The 23,522-nt window shown below is 60.4% G+C and overlaps 1 protein-coding gene across 4 annotated transcripts in view; it reads right to left on the bottom strand.

Annotated features, from left to right (window-relative positions):
- The window catches only part of RAB11FIP5 (RAB11 family interacting protein 5), a 35,345-nt gene extending 16,187 nt beyond the window's left edge, over nt 1-19,158 (bottom strand). For all 4 annotated transcript variants that reach the window (XM_041427621.1, XM_041427620.1, XM_041427619.1 and 1 more), the window contains exons 1-3: nt 18,702-19,158; nt 5,097-5,536; nt 2,503-3,190 (exon numbers count right to left, since the gene is read on the bottom strand). In XM_041427621.1, the coding sequence (XP_041283555.1) occupies nt 2,503-3,190; nt 5,097-5,536; nt 18,702-19,078 (1,505 nt within the window). In that variant the 5' untranslated portion in view covers nt 19,079-19,158. The remainder of the gene's footprint in view (nt 1-2,502; nt 3,191-5,096; nt 5,537-18,701) is intronic.
- Between the last annotated feature and the right edge of the window lie 4,364 nt (nt 19,159-23,522).

Raw genomic sequence — 23,522 nt, forward strand, 5'->3', positions numbered from 1 at the left:
CCTGGACTCTGGGAGGGAGAATCCCTTCCCAGCCAGGCAGCTCCAGCATCTCCCCATCCTCCAGGAGCCACTCCTCCCAGCTCCTCCTCTCAATCCCCCTGCTCCAGCAGTTCAAGCTCATCATTTCCCATTCTCAATTGCAAACTGTACCTAAAGCCCACTCAGATGTTCCCAAACACCCAAAAGGGGCTCTGTGAATTCCTTCCCTGCAGCTCGTGCTGCTTGGAATCCATTCCTGCTTTTGGGAGAGAAAACCCCAGCCAGAGGAGCTGCTGCCCCACATCCCATCCAGGTCTCTCCTCACAGGACAAAGTCCTCAGCAAGGCTCTGAGCAAAGCTCAGCTCTGGCTGAGCCTGAGATTAAACTGCCAGAACCAAACAAACCCATGGAGTGGAACCATCTGGGGCTGAGTCCAGGGAGGCAGGGAGCTGTCAGAAAGCAGCAGTGCTCAGGGGCACTCCTGGTGATTATCCACTGGCTTGGATGGACCAGGAGCTCAACTCCAGCCGGACCTGACATCCCTGCCTGCAAATCAGAGGGTCATGGGCCTGCTGCCTCCTTCCCAGGACTGCCAAGAGGGGAAAACCTGCTGCCTTCTCACCCATTTCCCAAGGAAAAGGGGAAAACCTGCTGCCTTCTCACCCATTTCCCAAGGAAAAGGGGAAAACCTGCTGCCTTCTCACCCATGTCCCAAGGAAAAGGGGAAAACCTGCTGCCTTCTCACCCATTTCCCAAGGAAAAGGGGAAAACCTGCTGCCTTCTCACCCATTTCCCAAGGAAAAGGGAAAAACCTGCTGCCTTCTCACCCAATTCCCAAGGAAAAGGGGAAAACCTGCTGCTTTCTCACCCATGTCCCAAGGAAAAGGCCCCAGAGAGAGATGCTGAGGGCAGCTCCATCCCATCCCATCCCATCCCATCCCATCCCACCCCATCTCACTCCTGCTTCCCTGGCTGCCTCAGGCACTTGTGGAGTCACTGCCTGGATACAGCAGGATTTTGAAGCCTTGATTTTTATTCTAGGCCTTAACCAGCAGGTTTCTTATCCCAAAATTAGAAAGAAAAATTAAAAGAATGATCTTGAGTGGGAATACTCTGTCCTTGCCCAAGGACAGGGTGCAGAGCCTGGAGTCCTTCAGCTCATGCACAAACCCTGCCCTGGGATGTGCCACGAAACCACTGCCAGGGCTCGGAGTCTCCTGGGAATCCCAGAATCACAGCATGGTGAGGGTTGGAAGGGACCTTAAAGCCCATCCCACTCCATGGACGGGGACCTTCCACCATCCCAGGGTGCTCCAAGCCCCATCCAGCCTGGCCTGGGACATTTCCAGGGATAGGGAATGCCAGGGATGCAGCACAGCAGCCCCCAGACCTCACACTTGTCTCACATCCTGCCTGCTCCTTCCCAGTGATGGACTTTGTGGGACTGAGCTCCAGGCTTTGGGATGGGATATTCCTGATGCCCCTGAGCCAGGGGAGCAGCTCCTGCCTGTCCCAGTGTCCCCAGCTCTGCTGTGCAGCCTCAAGGCCACCACGAGCACGACACCTTCCCGTGGAAAGGAGGAATCTTGGGGCTGGGGCTGGAGCCAGGCTGAGGGATGTTTAACCCATGTGGGAGCCAGGTTATGTGGAACACACCAGGAGTGCCCTCTTCATTGAAGGAGGCTCAGACTGAACCAAAATCCTTCTGCTTAACAAAGGAGGTTAAAGTCAGCCCAGATTAGAAAATCCCTCTAATAAACCAAGGCTGCAGGCTGAAGCAGCTCTGAGTGCTGGTTGTTTTCTCTGGCTGATTTTAACCCCATTTCCTGCCTCTCACTGACACCACCCTCGACCTCTGGACTGCCAGCTCAGCTCCAGGGGGGGACACGGGTGATAAATCCCTCACAGGAACAGCACAAACACCACAAACCCCGAGGATCTGGAGGGATGAATCACCACACAAAGCAAGAACAGTTAGAGATTCTTAACTGGGAGAAGGGAAGGCTGGGTGGGATGGGAAGAGGAAAGAGCAGGGTTGGGATTAGTTACTTTGGGAACATTCATGATATCTCATGTAACCAAAGTGCTGCCCCTGACCAGACCCTATAGGGGGGTGTGGGGTTCATAACAAGGATGTGATTACAAATCCCAGTATCCCACACCCCAGCCTGACTGTCAGGGAAGCTTTTTTAGCTCCTTGAAGGATAACGAATCTGTATTCTGAGGCCACAGAACCATTTGGTGTTCTGAGCCTCACCTCTGCAGAGGGAAACCTCTCCATGGAGGGGATCCCTCCCTTCCCTGAGAGCAAAACACATCCCACATCCAGCAGAGGTGGTTTCTGGCAGAAGCCAGGAGAGGATCCAGGAAAATCCCCTTCCCTTTGAGACATTTAAGAGCAAGGAAGCATTTCCCTTGCTCTGCCCATGCCTGAGCACTCCCAGGAGCACCCAGGAGCCGCTGGAGACGGGAGTTTGGGGCAGGAATCACCAGCCTGGACCTCCACAGCCCCTTGCACTGACCTGGGTTTCTGAGGGGACTCTTTGGGCTCCTTGGAGCCAAACCAGCCGCCGCTCTTACTCCTCTCATCCCCCGCGGCCGAGGCGTGGACGGGGGTCCCTCTGTCCCCCTGGCCTTTGCCCCCGTGGTGGAAGAAGCCTCCCTTGGCTTTCTTGTCCTCCTTCCTGGTGTCCTCGGGCGCTCTGTCCTTGGCTGGCTCGGCGGGGACGCCCGGGGGAGCCGGGCTGGCTTTGCCCTCCAGGCGGCTGCTCTCCTCCATCCTGGCCCTGCCCAGGTGGTTGCTGAGGGTCACGGCCTTGGTGGACACCTTGAGCTCTTCCTGCAGGGCCAGGCTCGGGGGGGACGGGATGAACCTGGGCTCGTCCCTCTGCTGAGCCCTGTCCAGGCTGCCCAGCCCCCAGGGCAGCTCGTGGGGCTCGGGGTGCAGGGGGGCGAAGGCGAAAGGCTCGTCGTGCCTGCGGGGCACGGGCAGGGGGGCAGAGGTGGGTGGGTGCAGGGGGGCTGCCTCCTCCCCGTACACGTGGCTGCCGTTGATGCACAGGGACGAGCGGGAGGGGGGCTCCTTCCTCCCCTGGGGGCTCTGCCCGGCCTGGGGGCTCTGCGGGGGCTCCGGCCCGGCGCTCGGCTGGGACGCGTCGTCGCTGAACGCTCTCTTGTGGCTCAGCTTCGGCGAGGCCGGCGGCTCCTTCGCTGCGGGGAGCAAACACACAGCACGTGAGGCCGGCCTTGTCTTCCCCCCCGGACACACCACGGAGAGCTGGGCAGCCACCCAGCCTTCTCCCTGCCGCGGGATGAGGAGTCAATCCTCGGAATCACTGGCGTGCGGCCACACGGGGGACACAAAACTGAGCACGGGCAGGGCAGGACCCCCAGAGGAGGCTCTGCAAGATGACAAACACATTGTCTGAGAGGATCTGAGCTGGATAATAAATGCAAGGAACTCCTCAGAAGCTCCTTAAAGGGTCTGAAAGCTTCCATGTGATGTATGAGATGATGGGGCCATGCCTCCAGGCCACTGCTGGGTCTATGAGCCAGGAGGGTCCAGTGCCTGCCTCTCCCTCCCACTGCCTCGAGGCAGAAGCTCCTTAAAGGGTCTGAGAGCTTCCATGTGATGTATGATGAGATGATGGGGCCATGCCTCCAGGCCACTGCTGGGTCTATGAGCCAGGAGGGTCCAGTGCCTGCCTCTCCCTCCCACTGCCTCGAGGATGGGCTTGATCATCTTAAAAATCTTTTCCAACCTTAACAATTCCATGATCCTGTGGCCTTGTGGCTACTGACAATTTTTGGGGGTAAATCTTGAGGAGAACCCGAGGAAAGGACCTGACAGCTGCTCGCCCCCCCAGCTGGAGATGCTGCTTCCTTCACAGAATCGTGGAATGGTTTGGGCTGGAAGTGACCTCAAAGACCACCCAGTTCCAGTCCCCTGCCATGGGAAAGGAAGCTCCCAGTGGCTGGAAGGCTCAGTTCAGATGATGGAACCAGCACAGGAATGTCACCAGCAGAAGCCACAGGGCCTCCCCGGGGACTCCCACCCAACCTGGCAATGTGCTGTCTCGGCCAACTGAACCATTTAATGATGCATTTGTTTCCAAGGGAGAATTAATTCCCTACAAGGGCCTTTTTTGTTTGTAAATGACTGCCCTGGGAGTGCCAAGAGCTCAGATTGTTTTAATCACCGGGGCCGGCCCCGTTTGGGCTTTGCCTTCGAGCCGGAGGCGGCTCATTAGAGAGAGCAGTGACCCAGGGCAGGGCCAGCAGCTGCCAGCCCAGCCCAGCCCAGCCCAGGCAGGGCCCTCCTGGCAGGGACTGCTCCCAGGGGCTGGAAGGAACAGCCCTGAGGAGCCCCCAGATCCTGGGAGCTCGTGGTGATTTCAGGCATGGAAAAGCAAAATCTGGGATGTTCCTCCTGTTCTGGCAAACACCTCGGTGCCAGCACGCAGGTCTCGGGGGGTTTGTGCAGGATGTCATCTCTTAGTGACATCCTGGAGCACAGGAGGCTCAGGGGGACCTTGTGGCTCTGCACAGCTCCTGCCAGGAGGGGACAGCCGGGGGGTCGGGCTCTGCTCCAGGGAACAGGGACAGGAGCAGAGGGAGCAGCCTCAAGCTGGGCCAGGGGATATTTAGGGAAAATTTCTCCACTAAAAGGGCTGTCCAGCCCTGACCCAGCTGCCCAGGGCAGGGCCAGAGTCCCCATCCCTGGAGGGATTTCAAAGCCCTGTGGCTGTGGCACTTGGGGACACAGTGAGTGGTGGCCTTGGCAGTGCTGAGGGAACAGTTGGACCCCATGATCCTGGAGGGCTTTTCCAACCTAACCAATTCCACATTTCTGGTTCCACATTCCACACTCCTGGAACCGGAACAACCAATTCCCCAATTGCTGGCTCTGTGGTGAGCAATCAGTTAACAGAGCTGCGTGGAATAACCAATTCCACACTCCTGGTTCCACGCTCCACACCCCTGGAACCGAACAACCAATTCCCCAATTGCTGGCTCTGTGGTGAGCAATCAGTTAACAGAGCCTAACAGAGCTGCAGGGAAGTCCTTGCAAGGAAAGCAAGGGGAGCACTGGGGGGATTATCCCTGATCCTCTTACCAGAGCGCTCGGCGGACAGGCTGCCGTGTCTGCTGGGGGATTTGGTCACCTCGGGCACGTTGGCCGCCAGGCTGAGGCTGGCAGAGGAGACGGTGCTGTCGGAGCCCAGGGACGTGCTGGACTGCGTCAGGGACGACTTGCGCAGCTTGTTCTTCAGGAAGAAGCCCTTGAGTTTGGACCTCTTGCCCCCGAGCTCCAAGTCGTCCTCCACGTCCAGGGCCCCCATGCTGCTGGGGATGATGGCAGAGGCCGACTCCAGGTCGTACTTCTTCTTGCCCGTCACCTTGTCCTTCAGCTTCCCGAAGGGCGAGCGCGCCTTGTCCTTCACGGACAGGTCGAACATGCTGGCGGTCAGGCTGTTCCGCGTGAACTGGATGCTCACCAGGATCTCACCTCGCTCCTTCTCCTTCTTCCCAGCCTTGGAGTGCAGCTTGTGCCACCTGCAGCCAGAGGGGAGACACAAGGGAAGGGCACTCTGTCACCTCCAAGAGCCACAAGCCAAGCAGAACTTTGAGGAGAGAAAGCACCAGGGATATCCAGCACGAGTTTCTCCAGGGAAAGGGTTGGAAAACAGGGAGGTTTGGAGTCCCCATCCCTGGAGGTGTCCAAGGAATGCCTGGATGTGGCACTCAGTGCTTTGGGCATTGGGACTGGACTCAGTGATCCAGGAGGGCTTTTCCAACCTCAGTGATGCTGGGATTCTAACCCAAGTGTCCCAGATATCACCTAAACCCCAAGTCAGAGACGCAAACACCCCACACAGAGGTGGCACACAGAACTGACCCCTCCCTGGTGCACCTGCAGCTCCATCCCCATCCCTGTCCTCACCCCAAACGCCGCCCTTCCACTGAACAGCCTGGACAACACCACCTCACTGAGCCCTCCAGACACCACTGCGCTTCTCCAGGCAAAGCTGGGAGCTGTCTGCAAGGAGACAAAGCCACCGGCGCCTTGTGCTCGTGATTTGAATGTCCCAGAGCCGGTGACTCAGGGATCCTCTCAGCAGAGACTGACCCAGAATGGCAAAGGAACTCAGCAGCATCCATTCAATCAGCTTCCTGCCAGACCTGTGTGTCTCACTCCAGCAAAGACTCTCAGGCTTGCCTGGAAGTGTCCTTGGATCGAGTGCTTTAAAGGCTGACGCATCCCAGGAGATCTCTGAGCAGCTCCAGCCACAGCCAACACAAGCCCACCCTTCCCAGGCTGCTGATCTGGGGGCAATCCCCACATTCCCACAGCAGGTTCCAGAAGGAGCTATTGGCCACGTCCAGCACAAAGCTCCCACTGATTCCAGAGGATTCCTGGGAATGCTTCCCACTGTCCCACCCCACACAAAACCCACAACACAGGCTTTGCTCCAAAGCTGCCCGTGGAAATGGGGGAACATTGGAAAAGCCTCCAAGCCATTCCCTGCACAAGGCAAAAACACCCCAGCCCCCCTTTAGGTGCTGATGCTTCCCTAGGGAATGGCCTGGGAGCTGGCAGGGCATGGAGCAGCCTCTGGAATGGCACGGCAGAGGGGTCTGGACTCCTGCCAGCAGAGAGGAAAAGTGGGACTGGGGACACCAAAGCACAGACACACCCAGAGCCACCCCCTGGTTCTGCATTCCCACATTCCAGTGGGCCAGCACCAAACAGAGGCCACCAGGGGACTGTTCCTTCCCAAAAATCACTTCATCCCCACGGGATGCCCATCTCTGCCAGTGCAGGCACCACTTCCCAGGGGTGCAGCAGGATGAGCAGGAACCCAGCACAGCCACAGCCCTGATCCCACCCAGATCCAAGTATTACATGAATTTCTGATTAAAATTCCCCTTAACAAGGCCCAAGGAAAGCTGCAGGCTTAGGACAGATCCTGTTTGTCCATGCTGTGCTTCCTGGGAGCAATGGGAGGTGAAAACACTTCTGACATGCATTAACAATTTCCCAGAAAATAAAAATCCCAGTGGTGTCTTACATCCACCTGGAAGGCACTGAGAACAAAAAAAATAGGGAAGGAAAAGGGGATGGGATGGGATGGGATGGGATGGGATGGGATGGGATGGGATGGGATGGGATTGGGTGGAGGTGGGTGTGACCATAGTGGAAACACCAGGGTGAGGAAAAAACTGGAGTTGTGTCCTCTAGGAGTTCCTGAATTTCTGCCAGGGAAGTTATCACAGCCTGAAGGATGAAGGGAGGAGCTGGGAAGCCTGGGAATGCTACAGCACAGCCTGGAAGTGTCCCAGGCCTTGGAGGACAGGGACAGTGGGAGGTGTCCCTGCCCGTGGGACTGGATGCCTTTTACAGCCCCTTCCAACCCAAACCAGCCCGGCATGCCATGAAGGGGGCACAAAATGCCCTCATTCCCTGATAAATGTCCCAGGTGCACAGCTGGCAGCACCCAGGTCCTTCAGCACACAAAGTCCCTGGGACTTTGCTGGGCACAGACACAGAATTCAGTCCCTGAATCCACTCCCATCCAATGCCCACTGCAAAACTTCCAGTGCTCAGGTTGCCAGCTTGAAAATAGCCAGGCAAGAAAAAATAAAACAAAATCCATGGAAAAAGGCAGCATTAACCCCTTAGAGCAGGCAGCCCAGAAGAGGCTGAGCCCCTGGCAGGGAGCAGCAGCAGGAGAACACTTCCCAAAGGGCTGGAGGGGAAAAGGCTGCCTGGAACATCCCCCAGTGCATTCCTCACTTGAATGAGGAGCTGGAAGCAGCTCAGGAGGGAGAGCCTGGGGGGCTGAATCACTGCACAGGAAAAAGAAACAACTCCTGAAAGGACTTTGTGTACCTTACATCATCCCATGGAAAAAATGAGAACCTGGGGGCATGGACACAGGGAAAGGCAGGAGCTCCCCAGGAGGGGCTGGAACTGCCTGGACGTGCCCCCAGCACCCCCAGCCCTGTGAGCATCCAAGGGAATTCAGGGCTGAGCCTGAGCTGCTCCAAAAAGCAGCTGTTCAAGGCAAAACCTCTGCTGCTGCTGGGACTCGGGAGCTATTTCTGGTTCCCAAGACCTCATCAACAGTCAGGGCTACACCTCTAGCAGGCAATGGGGCTATTTTTAGGCTAAGCTCCCAGTTTATGGCACAGGACGAGGGTTTGGGAGGATTCAGCTGCTCCATGTGCTGTGCTTGGGTTTTTTATGAATCAGCCCCAGTGGAAACAGGAGGTGCAAACTCCTGGGATGCAGCAGGACAGCGGGATCAGGGAGGGAGCAAGTGCCAGGCAGCAGCACACCAACTCCCACAGCAGCTTTCCACCAGGAACCCCCTCCCACAGCCCTTGCTTTCCCAAATCCCTTCCAGGAGCTGCCCTCGGGGGGATGCTGGGAGGGGGTTTCTGACTGGGGCCACCCCAGGTCCCATCTTGGAGAGGGACACGATGTTTTTTATGGGAATAGACAACACCCCTGGAAAACAAACATGAAATCCCTTTTCCAGGTCTGAAGGAGCAGAACTGGGTTACATCAGTCAGCTCTGGAGCAGGGGGAGGCAGGGAGCTGTGCCAAGCACATCCAGCCCCAGGGATCCACAGGGATCTGCTCCCTGGGGGTTTGGAGGCCACACTGGGATCCAGCCCCTGGCTGCACAGGACACCCAGGACAAGGCACTCACCTCCAGCCACCCGCTCTGAGGGACCCTCCCGAGGTTTGCAGGGGTCCCAGCCCCACACAGCCTTTGCAGGTTACAGAATTTCAATTAAAATGCAGTGTCCAGGAGGACATGGGTTATTCCCAAGGAGAACATGGGTTATTCCAGGAGAACATGGGTTATTCCAGGAGGACATGGGTTATTCCAGGAGGACATGGGTTTATTCCAGGAGGACATGGGTTATTCCCAAGGAGAACATGGATTATTACAGGGAGAACATGGATTATTCCAAGGAGAACATGGGTTTTTCCCAAGGAGAAAATGGGTTATTCCCAAGGAGAACATGGATTATTCCCAAGGAGAACACGGGTTATTCCAGGAGGACATGGGTTATTCCAGGAGGACATGGGTTATTCCCAAGGAGAACATGGGTTATTCCAAGGAGAACATGGGTTATTCCCAAGGAGAACATGGGTTATTCCCAAGGAGAACATGGGTTATTTCCAAGGAGAACATAGGTTATTCCCAAGGAGAACATGGGTTATTCCAGGGAGAACATGGATTATTCCAAGGAGAACATGGGTTATTCCAGGAGGACATGGGTTATTCCCAAGGAGAACATGGGTTATTCCCAAGGAGAACATGGGTTATTCCCAAGGAGAACATGGGTTATTCCAGGAGGACATGGGTTATTCCAGGAGGACATGGGTTATTCCCAAGGAGAACATGGGTTATTCCAGGAGGACATGGGTTATTCCAGGAGGACATGGGTTATTCCAGGAGGACATTGGTTATTCCATGGAGGACCACCTTTGCCCTCTGATGGCTCTGGCTGGGGTGCCCAGCATTCTCCTCCAAGCTCCAGCTCAGCTGGACCTGCTGTGCCCCAGCAGCCCTGCTCAGCACACCCTGGGCACCAGGAGCTCCAGTTTCCCTCTCAGGCTGGTCCCAGTGCTTTGCCAGCAGGGAGTTTCCTGGGGGAGTGAAGTCCTTGGTGACCTCTGGGGTTCAGGGATGCACCAGGGGAGGAGACACAGCTGGAGCATTTCTGCAGCACTTCCACTTCAGATGCTCCCCCCCAAAGGCTCCCCAAAGCACTGAGCACTGTCAGGGCAGGCCAGGTTCACCTTCTAGCAGCAGAACTGCTCCCGCCCTGCACAGCTCAGAGCTGCAGTCAGACACAGGCACATCCCAGCCCAGAGCCAGAGGCTCTTCCCAGGCTGCTCCAGGCTGGCATCTCCTGCTGATTCATCCCTGCAGCAAGGTCAGCCTGGCTGGCCAGGAGAGCCCCAGCCTTAAATCAAGGATCCCCTGGGCTGCTACAGTGACAGAGCAGGGCAGGCCATGGAGAACCAATCCAGGGAAAACACTGAGGCCAGCTCCTCTTGGCACAGCCCCCCAGGAGCCCAGCACAGGGACACTTCCCTGCAGCTGAGGCAGCTGGGCCAGGAGGAAGCACACCTAGCCGGGAGGGGAAGCACAGGGTGGAAAACAAGCCAGCCCCGGGGAATTTTGTGCTTTTTTGTCTGGCTCCGTGTTCCTGCCCCAGCTTCCCCCGCCGGTGCTGGGAAGCTTTTCTGCAGGGCTGGTTCCCGTGTTGGTTTTGGATGGCTGCTCCTGCCAGGTGATCCCTGCGAGCTGCTGCAAGCACAGATGGAAAATAAACACGGGCCGATTCCCCCGCGGATGGAGCAGCCGAGGTGGGAAGTTCATCTCTCCAAACGCTCTTCCCAGAAGGGCTCACAAAGAAGGCTGCAAGGAAGCAAGGCCCAGCCCCTCACACAGCCAGAGAGGCCAGCCCTGCTCCTCCAACGGGGACAGCAGGAGCTGTGTGGAAGGGCACGAGGCCCTGGGCATGGTGCTCCTCTGGGACAGGAGCCAGGTGAGACAATCCCAGCACGGACTGGCACTTGCCAGAGGGCTCATCCCAGCCTCAGAGGCCAGGAACAGAGATGTTGGCACTCCAGTGGGGCTCAGTGGCAGGAGCAGCCTGAGAAGCAGGGAAAGGCCAGCCCTGCTGGTGTCCCAGCTGCTGTGCCCAGGGATGGGACAAGGCCTGGCAAGTGGGGGATGGCATGGAGGGGACAGCTTTGGGACCAGGACAGACACCAGGGATGGAAAAGATCTCTGAAGCCACCAGGATGGTGCTGGCATGGAAGCAAGGGCAGCAGCTTCATTCCAAATCAGTCTTTTTTGGGATCTGAGGCTTTTCGCTAGCACAGGATGGACAGCTGGGAAGAGGGAAGATTTCAGGAAACAGCCTGGAACATTTATGACTGGGGACAGCAAGAGCAGGAGTCAGGAAGTGACCAGCCCAGCTGGATTTATCTGCTCACACTCCACAGCACCCACGGTTTGTGTTCCCCCAGCTGCCTCCCACCAAACCAGCCTCGTGGGCACCCAGTGACCTGGGCTGCCCAGACACCACAGCCCAGGGGACAAGGTGACACTGGCAGCGCTGCTGATCCCTGCCCTGTGCACAAGAACCCAAAGTTAAACCCTGAGCTGACTGGGTGAGACTGCAGAGCACCAGGGGCTGCTGCACAGGCCCCCTGGCAGCCCCTCCAGGGCACAGGGGGCACAGGGGAAACACCCTCTGCTGTGAAGCCTTCCCACTTCCAGCTGGGAGAGGCACCACGGCAGGTGAACACACAGAACCAGCAGCCAGAGCCTGGGGAATGCCTGCTCTCCAAAGGGACACCAACGCCAGGGGAAGGGACACCAATGCCAGGGCAGGGACACCAGCCCCGGGGCAGGGACACCAGCCCCAGGGAGGGGACACCAGCCCCAGGGCAGGGACACCAGCCCCAGGGAAGGGACACCAGCCCCAGGGAGGGGACACCATAGCTCCACAGAGCCCCAAGCAGCGGCTCCAGGCGCTCTGGGACAGGTCACACACGGATTGCTCACCCATCACACCAGCCATGCCCAGCAGTGAGTCAAACACCAAGAAAGGGGAGAGGGGGATGGATCCTGAGCCCAGCAGCAGCTCCACTCCTTCATCCTCTCTGGATGTGTCAGGGAAGAGACCCCTGGGAATGCAGAGCTGGGGAGAGCCCCCGGGGTGCTGCTCCAGGGATGGATTCCCAAAGCCCAGGTCCCAGGCAGGTCCTGATGGAGCAGAATTCCAGGGCAGGTCTGAGCACACCCCAGGCAGGCACAGGCTCTGACAGGCCCCAGGCACACACAGGGGCACAGCAGTGGCCATTTCCACCTGGCACTGCAGAGGATGCCAGGTTTTCCTTGGGCTCCTCCACCACTGAGCAGATCCCTCCAGGAACCACAAAAGGAGGGGAGCAGAGCCCTCCCTCCAGCCAGGAAGGGCTCAGCCAGGCTCTGGAGAACAGGAGCAGCAGGGAGGCTCCTGGAGCAGGGACTGAGCACAGCTGAGCTCAGCACAGGCAGCAGCACCAGCTGCCCCAGGCCTGCAGCTCTGCACCAACAGGACTGAGGGGTTTGCCCAGCTGCTGCAGGTTTTTCTGCAACTGGAGGCAGTCAGGGCCCTGGAAAATCCATGTGAATGGCAAGAAGCCTGAGTCTGCAGCTTTTTGGGGTGTAACATGATGGAGGGTGATGGGCCAGTGCCCACAGCCACCAACACACCAGACCCAACGTGCCAGATTAGCTAAACTTGGAGCAGACCACTCAAAGATCTTAAAAAATGAGAAAAGCAAAGTTTTCCTGCAGGAGAGCAGAGCAAGGGCCTTAAACTCCTTAAACCAGCAATGGCAACGGGGTGAACCTGGGGTTAACTGGGCAGGGAGGAGCAAAATTACACCCTGTGGGGCACCTGGGGCTCCCAGCTCGGGGCAAACGCTTGCCTGGGGTCAGTTGGTCACCAAGGGTGTCACCCCAGCTCTGGTCACCAAGGGCATTATCCCACCCTGGTCACTACAGATCCATCCCACCCTGGTCACCACGGGTGTCACCCCATCCTGGTCACCACGGGTGGCACCCCATCCTAGTCACCACGGGTGTCACCCCATCCTGGTCACCACAGATCCATCCCACCCTGGTACCACAGGTGCCATCCCAGCCCTGGCTGCCCCCCGTGCCCCCCCAGCAGAGCATCCTGCCCCAGTTTTTGGCAGCACCAGCCCCTCCTCCCCTGCAGCATTTCGACACTCAGGGCGTTTCCTGCCTCGGAGCTGCGTTTTCAGCCCGAGCCATCCCAGCTCGGGGCTCCCTGGTGCTCCTGGCCCCTCACAGAGCCTCACCAGCCTTGCTGGGCACTCTGCCCACAGGGAAGAGGGCTCTCTCTCTGTGCCCTGGGATGCAAAGCTCCCATCCCAAATCCCCCCCAGAGCAGCACTTTGCTCCCCGCCCCACTGCAAGGTCTCTCCCTCTCCTCAGCCTAAGGACAGAGCTGCAGGGATTTGGCCTGGGCTCAGCTCCCCGGGGAGCAGAGAGCTCCAGCCTGGGTGTGACAGTCTCCCTGGCACGGGAGCCAAGGCCAGGCTGGGAATGGAAAGGAGCACCAGGTGCCAGGGAGATGGCACAGCCCCGAGCCTGCGGGCTGCCGCAGCCCCATTCCACTGCTAATGATCTCCTGATCTTCATTAAAGGAGGCAGGAGACACCACAGGCACAGCGTGGGCTGACAGGGTCCAGAGGGCTGCAGGAGGAGATGGCAGCGGGTCCATGCCAGGGGGAACACCAGGACAGTGCCAGGGAAGCATCAGCCACAGCAAGGAGGGGACAGGACGGGTCCCACCAGCGAGGGCAAGGGACGAGTGCCTGGTGTGGGGGTCCTGGCAGGGATCTGGGACCATCCCTGGCTCTGAGGGAGCTTCTCACCCCTGCAACACACTGAGCAGATGGGCAGCACCCATCACTGGGCAGGATGGGCCGCTCTGGAGAGCCTCAGGCTCAGCCCCTTCCTTCTCCCAGCCTCCTGCCTGTGCCGGGGCTCACACCTCCTTCTCTGCTCTCTCTGCCCCCATGGCACTCCCCCAACCCTGTCCCTTCCCCTGAGGAGCTCCCCCAGCCCCACGTGGAGCAGAAAGCCCCGGTGGCCTCACACAGGTTGGCAGCCAAAGGAAAGGTCCTGTGCTGGTGGGGAGGGAGGAGAGCCCCAGGCTCTGGCAGCCCCCAGGGCCCCCCAGCAGCAGGTGCCCCCACAGCTGGGCAGGAAGGGGAACCAGAAGAGGGAAGTGCAGCACGGAAGGGCTTTGGGGAAGTCAGAGCTGAGCTAATTCTGCAGAGGGAACAACTCCCCCAGACGAGTTCTCTGTCTGGAGCAAGTGCAAGTCACTGCAGGAAAAGCAGAGCCAGGAATGGAATGCTGACTGCTGCTGCACCCACTGCCCCTCAGACACAGATCCCAGCCCTGGGCTTTGAGCCCTGGCAGCTCGTGCTGCCACCTTCAACCTTTCCCCTGTGCCAGGGCTGGGAGATCTGTGGGACAGGAGACAAATGGAAAAGGTCCTTCAGAGAGGGAGGGACCAGCTTTAGCCAGCCCAGGAAACCCTGGGCCTCAGCTGCTTCCTCCAGCATCAGCCTCACCCTCACCCTGCCAGTCAAGGGTATTTTGGTCTTCAGAGAGGGAGGGACCAGGGAATGGCAGCTAAGGACCAGCTTTAGCCAGCCCAGGAAACCCTGGGCCTCAGCTGCTTCCTCCAGCATCAGCCTCACCCTCACCCTGCCAGTCAAGGGTATTTTGGGTTCCCCAGGCAGGGAGATCCAAGGTCCAGCCCTGCAGGTGTCCCCAGGCACCTCCTGTCCCGCTCAGTGTCCCCTCTCTTGCTGTTCTCCCAAGGGGTGCCAAACCTGGGCCAAGGGAAGGGTCTCCAGATCCTCTGGATTGGGGCTGGGGACAAGGCCTGCAGGGACAGAGCACGGGGAATGGCTGTCACTGCCAGGGGGCAGGGATGGATGGGATCTTGGGAATTAGGAATTGTTGCCTGCAGGGTGGGCAGGCCCTGGCACAGGTGCCCAGAGCAGCTGTGGCTGCCCCTGGATCCCTGGCAGTGCCCAAGGCCAGGCTGGACACTGGGGCTGGAGCACCTGGGACAGTGGGAGGTGTCCCCATGGCAGGGGTGGCACTGGGTGACTTTTACAGCCCCTTCCAACCCAAACCACTGCAGGATTCTCTGATTCCATGCAAGCCCAGCCCGGTGTCTGGGATGGAACCCTGTTTCTCTGGATGCCCTCCCAGCTTTCCCAGGTGCCAGCTGATGGGCTGGGCGTGCAGGGCACAGTCCCTGGCTCGCTGCCACCCCACAGGATGAGCCCCACGGGGGACTCCAAGGGCATTCCCTGGATGTTGGGAAGCAGAAGCAACAGCTGCCTTGTGAGTTCCCAAAAATCCCTCTTTTCCTGGACCCTGGCTTTGCAGGGACTGAGCACAGGACAGGGCAGTGCAGGATCAGGCAGGGAGGGAGGTGAGGACCAGGAGATCCTGCCCAGGACCCAGCCTGGCGTCTGTTTCTCTGGATGCCCTCCCAGCTTTCCCAGGTGCCAGCTGATGGGCTGGGCGTGCAGGGCACAGTCCCTGGCTCGCTGCCACCCCACAGGATGAGCCCCACGGGGGACTCCAAGGGCATTCCCTGGATGTTGGGAAGCAGAAGCAACAGCTGCCTTGTGAGTTCCCAAAAATCCCTCTTTTCCTGGACCCTGGCTTTGCAGGGACTGAGCACAGGGCAGGGCAGTGCAGGATCAGGCAGGGAGGGAGGTGAGGACCAGGAGATCCTGCCCAGGGCTCTGTGGATGCACAAAGGCTCAATGCAAAGGGGGAAATGATGCTCAGAGCTTGCTTTGCTGCCAAGCCCGATCCCCAGAGCTGCTTGAGCAGTGGGACAAACCCTGGGATGCCCAGAAAGGCCATGAGAGCTCTCAGGCTGCTCTTGTGCAACTCCAGGAGCTGATTTTCCCCTGGCAAAGCACCGAAGTGACCCAGGCTGAGCAGCACGAGGAGCTCGTAAACAGCCCCGGGGAAGAGTCCAAGCTTGACGGAACGTTTTCCAGCCAGCCGAAAACAAGGATAACAATTATCACTGCTCAAGTTCCTGTGCAATAAAAACCTGCAGGGAAATGAGAGCAAGGTCACCCACCACCCTGACAAGGGATGCTGTGCTGGAGCAGGCTCCCCTGGCCTGGCAGCAGGGCGAGGATGGGATCCCAGCAGCCAGGGCAGAGCTCAGCCCCACAGCCCCGTTATCTCCCCAGCACAGGCCTGCCTGGGCCCAGCAGGGCCAGCCCCAGGGTGGGAGCCTCTGTTTGTTTTGCTCTTTCTAATCTGGGACTGGAAGTTTCCTCCTGAACAAAGTTGTTTCCAGGCGTCGGAGCCGGCTGGAAGCTCCCAAAGAGCCAGAAGCCCCTGAGCTCCCCACGATCCTTCTCCCACCCAGCTGGACAAGCTCCAGCCCCTGGGATTCTCCTCCAAAAACCAGCGTGGCCCCTCCAGGCTGCAGAGGTGCCACCCACCCTCGGGGCACAGGGTGAGAGCTTCCGTGGTGTTTTCCGTGCTCGTTTCCTCGTTTCCATCCTCGGGGCCACGGGTGAAAACAGAGTTTTAAAAGCTCCTGTGATTCTGACTGCCTCAAGGGGAAGTGAATTTTCCTTATGCAAGCAAAGCTACAGGAAGGGAGGGAGGGAGAGAGACAGCAAATGGGAGAATCATGGAATGGGCTGGGCTGGAAGCTCATCCCATTCCATCCCTTCCCCTCTCCCAGGTGGATCCCAGCCCCAGTGTCCAGCCTGGCCTTGGGCACTGCCAGGGATCCAGGGGCAGCCCCAGCTGCTCTGGGAATTCCAGCCCAGCCCCTGCCCACCCTCCCAGCCAGGAATTCCTTGCCAAGATCCCAGCCCAATCTGCCCTTTGCCAGTGGGAGCCATTCCCTGTGTGCTGTCCCTGCAGGCCTTGTCCCCAGTCCCTCTGCAGCTCTCCTGGAGCCCCTTCAGGCCCTGGAAGGTGCTGGAATGTCTCCCTGCAGCCTTCTCCAAGCCCCTGGGCATGTCCAGCCTCACAGCCTGGCTCCCCCCTTGGCTGCAGGATTGGTGTCACGGGCTGACACAGGCTGGACATTGCTCCCGTGGGATTAACAGCCCCTGACGAGACCTTTGGGACACCAAGAGCAAGGAGCAGCCCTGGCAGGGCTCCTGCTCTGCACAGCCCCACAGCATCCCCTCCCAGGGCAGGGCTCCTGCTCTGCACAGCCCCACAGCATCCTCTCCCAGGGCAGGGCTCCTGCTCTGCACAGCCCCACAGCATCCCCTCCCAGGGCAGGGCTCCTGCCCTCTGCTCTGCACAGCCCCACAGCATCCCCTCCCAGGGCAGGGCTCCTGCTCTGCACAGCCCCACAGCATCCCCTCCCAGGGCAGGGCTCTCCCCAGGCCAGGGGCTGTCCCACATCCCCCGTGGCTGTCCCAGCCCCTGCAGTGGTGCTGGTTTCCACCAGGGCCCAGGAATGGCGGTGTTTTGCTAGGAACAGCAGAATAAAGGCGGGGGGAGCTGCCGGCCGGCTCCAGGCTCCCGCTCTGGGCTGGGAGCTGATTTCTGCACGGGCAGAGCTCTCCCAGCCCGTCCTGCTGCTGCTCCCCGGAGGGAGGGCGAGGCAGGCTCCTCTCCAAGGCCGCAGCTTCGGGCAGCACGCCAGCACAACTGCCGGCACTGGGGGCCAGGGAGCAGGGGGCACTGCCAGCTCTGCCTCAACAAAGCCCCCAAAACTCCTTCCCCAAAGGAATTCCAGCCGCATTCCTGCGCTTCTGTGCTTGGCAAAGGCTCGGAAACATTCTGATTGTTGTAAGCCCTTCTGGGGAAGGAGGAGGAGGATCAGCAGTTCCCCCCACGCACGGGATTTGTGCTGGGGGCAGCACGGGGCTGGGGTCCGGACCCCAAATTGGGGACACTCCGTCTCAAACCAGGCTGTGGCTGCCCAGGAGGGACAGAGCCCTGTCGGCGCTGTGCCTGCCCGGGGATGGATGCTCCGGTGCCCTGTCCTGCACATTCCCTCCCGGGGACACAGGGACACGTCCTTCCCGGGGCATCCCCCGGCCCTGCCATGCCCCCAGTCCTTCCGGGGGGTCACACAGCCAGCCCTGCCCGGGGACCCCTCCCCAGGGCACCCCCGGCCACCGTGAGCCCCCCGGAGAGCCCAGACGGGCACGCCTGGACCCGCCACACCCCAACCCCCGCGGCACGTCCCGAGGGTGCCCGGGAAGCCCTGATGCCCTTCCTCCTCCAGCAGCCGTCCTGGGGAGCCAGGGACCCCGCGGTGCCCACCCTGGGGCACACAGTGACCACCCAGTGACAGCCATGCCAGGGCTCTGGGGGTATCTGTGTGCCCACCCTAGGATACACACTGACCCAGTGACAGCCATGCCAGGGCACTGGGGGTGTCTGTGTGCCCACGGTGCCCACCCAGTGACAGCCATGCCAGGGCTCTGGGGGGTCCGTGTGCCCACCCTAGGATACACAGTGACCCAGTGACAGCCATGCCAGGGCTCTGGGGGTGTCTGTGTGCCCACCCTGGGCACAGTGACAGCCATGCCAGGGCTCTGGGGCTGTCTGTGTGCCCACCGTGCCCACCCAGTGACAGCCATGCCAGGGCTCTGGGGGGTCCGTGTGCCCACCCTGCCCACCCAGTGACGGCCATGCCAGGGCACTGGGGGTATCTGTGTGCCCACCCTGGGGCACACACTGACCCAGTGACAGCCATGCCAGGGCACTGGGGTGTCTGTGTGCCCACCCTGGGGCACACACTGACCCAGTGACAGCCACGCCAGGGCACTGGGGGGTCCGTGTGCCCACCGTGCCCACCCAGTGACAGCCACGCCAGGGCACTGGGGGGTCCGTGTGCCCACCGTGCCCACCCAGTGACAGCCATGCCAGGGCTCTGGGGGATTCCATGTGCCCACCCTGGGGCACACAGTGACCCCAATGGCCCTCCAGGGGTACCCGGGGACGCCGTGACACCACCCTGGGACACACGAGGACCCAAGGACACCAGTCCCAGGGCACGGGGGGGGGTCCGTGTGCCCACCCTGGGACCCTGTGCCCCCCACCCGGGGCCGCCCCTCACTCACCGCTCGTCGGGCTCGCGGCCGCGCAGCCGGGCGGGCTCCAGCGGCACCAGGGCCTGGCCCAGGAAGCGGTCCATGCCCACGAGCGCCCGGTGCATCACGGTGAGCACCAGCTCGGCGCAGGCCCCGGGCTCGGGGGGCAGCTCGAAGGCGCATTCCTCCCTCCACTCGGGGCTGCCGCCGCTCTTCTCGGCCACCGAGGTGCTGTACTTCTCGCGGCCCAGCTGGATCACGGTGTACGCGTCGCTGCCGCCCGCTTTGCCTTTGCCGCCGCCCTTGCAGCGCAGCCCGCGGGCCCGCACCACCGTCACCTGGACGTGCGTGGGCAGCCAGGCCGGGCAGCCCTCAGCGGGCAGCGCGGCCGCCCGCAGCAGCGCCATGGCCGGGCGGGGCAGAGCCGGGAGAAGCGGCCGGGCCGGGAGAAGGGGCCGGACAGGGCCGGGCGGGGCGGGGCAGGGCCGGGAGACAGTGCGGTCACACCCCTGCGGTCACACCCTTGACGTCACACCCCTGTGATCAACCCCCTACGGTCACACCCCTCTGATCACACCCCTACAGTCACACCCCTGCAGTGACACCCCTGTGATCACACCCCTGCAGTGACACCCCTCTGATCACACCCCTACGGTCACACCCCTACGGTCACACCCTGCGGTCACACCCCTGCGGTCACACCCTGCGGTCACACCCTGCGGTCACACCCCTGCAGTGACACCCCTACGGTCACACCCCTGCAGTGACACCCCTGTGATCACACCCCTGCAGTCACACCCCTGCTGTCACACCCCTACGGTCACACCCTGCGGTCACACCCTGCGGTCACACCCGTGACACACACACTGCCACAGCCCAGGGCACCCCGGCACCGCATCCCCGGTGTGACTCTGCCTGTCTGTCCCCCAGACCCGCATGAGTGCGAGCACAGGTGTGTCCCTGCACAGGTGTGTCCATGTTCAGGTTTGTCCCTGCACAGGTGTGTCCATGTTCAGGTGTGTCCATGTTCAGGTGTGCCATGTACATACAAGCACACAGGAGTGTCTGTGCCCAAGTGTGCTCCTGCCCAGCTGTGCCCATCCCCAGGTGTGTGTCCATCCCCAGCTGTGACCATCCCCAGCTGTGCCCATCCCCAGCTGTGCCCATCCCCAGCTGTGCCCATGTCCAGCTGTGCCCATCCCCAGCTGTGCCCATCCCCAGGTGTGTCCATGTCCAGCTGTGCCCATCCCCAGGTGTGCCCATGCCCAGCTGTGCCCATCCCCATCTGTGCCCATCCCCAGGTGTGCCCATGTCCAGGTGTGCCCATGCCCAGCTGTGCCCATCCCCAGCTGTGACCATGTCCAGGTGTGCCCATCCCCAGGTGTGCCCATGCCCAGGTGTGCCCATTCCCAGGTGTGTGCCCATCCCCAGCTGTGCCCATGTCCAGCTGTGCCCATCCCCAGCTGTGCCCATGTCCAGCTGTGCCCATCCCCAGGTGTGCCCATGTCCAGCTGTGCCCATCCCCAGCTGTTCCCTGCCCACCCCACTCCTGTGTGCGCCCCCCCGGCTGCCGGAGCCCCCCGGGGCCGTTCTGCCGTGGCCAGGCGCACCGGGAGCAGCTCCCCGGTGTCCCCGACTGTCCCCTGGTGTCCCCACGGCCGATCCCCGCTGTCCCCACGGCCGATCCCCGGTGTCCCCGGCTGTCCCCCGGTGTCCCCACGGCCGACCCCCAGTGTCCCCTCGGCCGATCCCGGTGTCCCCCCGGCCGACCCCCGGTGTCTCTGACCGATCCCCGCTGTCCCCCCGGCTGATCCCCGGTGTCCCCAAGGCCGATCCCCGGTGTCCCTGACCGATCCCCGGTGTCCCCGGCTGTCCCCCGGTGTCCCCAAGGCCGATCCCCGGTGTCCCCACGGCCAATCCCCAGTGTCCCCGACTGTCCCCCGGTGTCCCCACGGCCGATCCCGGTGTCCCCCCGGCCGACCCCCGGTGTCTCTGACCGATCCCCGCTGTCCCCCCGGCTGATCCCGGTGTCCCCCCAGCCGATCCCCGGTGTCCCCCCAGCCGATCCCCGGTGTCCCCACGGCCGATCCCGGTGTCCCCACGGCCGATCCCCGGTGTCCCCCCGGCCGATCCCCGGTGTCCCCCCAGCCGATCCCCGGTGGCCCCCAGCCCCGCGCACCCTTCCCACCCCTCCCCGCCGGGAGCGTTTCCCAGGCCGGGCCGGGCGAGGGCCGGGGCCCCAGTGCCCGTGTCCCCTCCCAGTGTCCCCAGTGTCCCGTTACACCCCGCAGCTCCGGCCCCGCCGCCGTTCCGTGCCCGGGGCAAGGTCAGGCCGCGATGCCGCCGCGATAAGGGGCGGCCGGGGCGGCGGAGCCGTGCCAGCCCTGCCCTATCACTGCCATCTGCCACCGCTGCCACCGCTGCCACCGCTCCCGGCGCGCCCGTTCCGCTCCAGCGCGGGGACACAGACAGGGGACACCGAGAGGGGACACAGAGAGGAGAGGGGGGCACCGAGAGGGGACACCGAGAGGGGACACAGAGAGGGGACACTGAGAGGGGACACAGAGAGGGGACAATGAGAGGGGAGGGGGACACTGAGAGGGGAGGGGGACACTGAGAGGGGACACAGAGAGGAGACACTGAGAGGGGACACTAGGAGGGGACACTGAGCAGGGACACTGAGAGGGGACACTAGGAGGGGACACTGAGAGGGGAGGGGGGCACCGAGAGGGGACACAGAGAGGGGACACAGAGAGGGGAGGGGGACACAGAGAGGAGACACTGAGAGGGGACACTGGGAGGGGACACCAAGCACTCTCTGAGGTCCCTTCCAGCCCCCTCATCCCGTGACCCCGTGTCCCTCCCCTTCCCTTGGGGTTCCTGCTGGCCCCACAGCAGCTGAGGGGGCTGAAGCCGCCCAGTGCAGGAGGAGCCCATTGCACATTTCCCATTCCACATTCCACATTTCCCATTCCCATTTCCCATTCCCATTCCCATTTCCCATTCCCATTCCCCTTCCCCATTCCCCTTCCCCATTCCCATTCCCATTTCCCATTCCCATTCCCATTCCCATTCCCATTCCCCATTCCCATTCCCATTCCCCATTCCCCATTTCCCATTCCCATCCCGAATTTAAACATCCTTGCAGGGAGCAGGCCCTTCCTGGGAACGCTTATCCCCCCGATGAACTCAGATCCAATTATCCCGCAGTCCAGGGCCTGCTCCCTCTCCACTGCTGCCCCTTATCCCTCCTCAGCATCTGCTTTTGATTTTCCCTTCTTTTGATTGTTTTTCCCCGTTTTTTATGCTCTGATTATCTCTGCTCCCAGCACGTCTCCTCCTCTCCGCCACTTCCCATCTTTTACCTCCATAATTGGGATTTTTCTCTGTCTCCCTTCACCTTCCCTGCCCTGCTCCTATTTATTTATCTTGTATTTGATTTCACGCTCACCTTTGCATTTGACGCATAAGGAGGGTTTTTAATTACCCCTAAATCAATTACTGTATTTTTTATTCCACTCTGGAATCAAAGGGAACACAGGGATCCTTTGCAGCATCCTCAGCGAGCCTGGGCTGGGTGACATTTTCCTTTAATTCTTGCTCCAACTTCAAATTTTTTTGCTTTAAATTTTCCTTCACGTTTAATTTTTGTTTTAACATCGATTTTTGCTTTGGCTTTAATTTCTGCTCTAATTTCATTTTTCCCCATCAATTTTAATTCAATTTTTTCCTTTCATTTCTCCTTCAACTTTAACCGTTCCTTCAATTTTTGAGTAATTCAATTATTTTCCTTTAGTTTCTCCATCAGCTTTAACCTTTCCTTCAATATTTTTTAACTTAATTTTTTCTTCCCCCTCCTGCAGGGAATGTCCCTGCCCCAGCCCACCCTGATGCTCCCCTAAAGCCCTGGGAGTGGACTCCCAACAAAGCCAGCTCCATCCCGGGGGGAGCTGGAAAACCACACCGATGCAATGACTTTTTCCTCTTTTTCCACACTTTTGGTCCAAAATCCCTCTGTCCATCCCAATGGGAGCAGCAGCTGCTCACCCCAGGAGCTGCCCAGCCTGGAGCTGCCCCTCCCTGGGATGGGGGATCTTGTTGGGCTGCAGAGAAATGGGATTTTCATGGGAGAGCAGGAAAGCTCCGCAGGAACAGCGGGAGCGACGGGATTGGGATTGGGATGGGATGGGATTGGGATTGGGATGGGATGGGATGGGATGGGATGGGATTGGGATTGGGATGGGATTGGGATTGGGATTGGGATGGGATGGGATTGGGATTGGGATGGGATTGGGATGGGATTGGGATTGGGATGGGATGGGCAGGGATAGCGTTAGGATTGGGATTGGGATGGGATGGGATTGGGATTGGGATGGGATGGGATGGTATTGGGATTGGTATTAGGATTAGGATTAGGATTGGGATTGGGATGGGATTGAGATGGGATTGGGGATGCCAAGCCAGGCTTGGCTTGGGAAGGCTGGGATCCTATTCCTGGGGCTGGGATCCCATTCCCAAGGCTGGGATCCCATTCCCAAGGCTGGGATCCCATTCCCAGGGCTCGATGGGTCTCTGGATCCATTTTGTGGTGGAGCCAAGAGCCGGGATGGGAGCGACAGCAGCGCCAGCCCTGCAGGGAAGGGAAGGGGTGAAGGAAGAGCCAGAGTTGGGAATGCAGCACCTCGAAGGTGGGAGAGGCTGGAAATGACCCAAAAACCCCCTGCTCAGCCCGGGGCTGGTGGCAGCAGGAAGGTGGGAATTGTGTCCCTGTGCCCCTCAGGTGAGAGCCCACCTGCAGAGCCCCCGGTGCCTGGGCTGGTGGCAGCAGGAAGGTGGGAATTGTGTCCCTGT

This window comes from Onychostruthus taczanowskii, unplaced genomic scaffold, assembly GCF_017590055.1.
Source record: "Onychostruthus taczanowskii isolate IOZ18803 unplaced genomic scaffold, ASM1759005v1 scaffold117, whole genome shotgun sequence".
NCBI classification, from domain to species: domain Eukaryota; kingdom Metazoa; phylum Chordata; class Aves; order Passeriformes; family Passeridae; genus Onychostruthus; species Onychostruthus taczanowskii.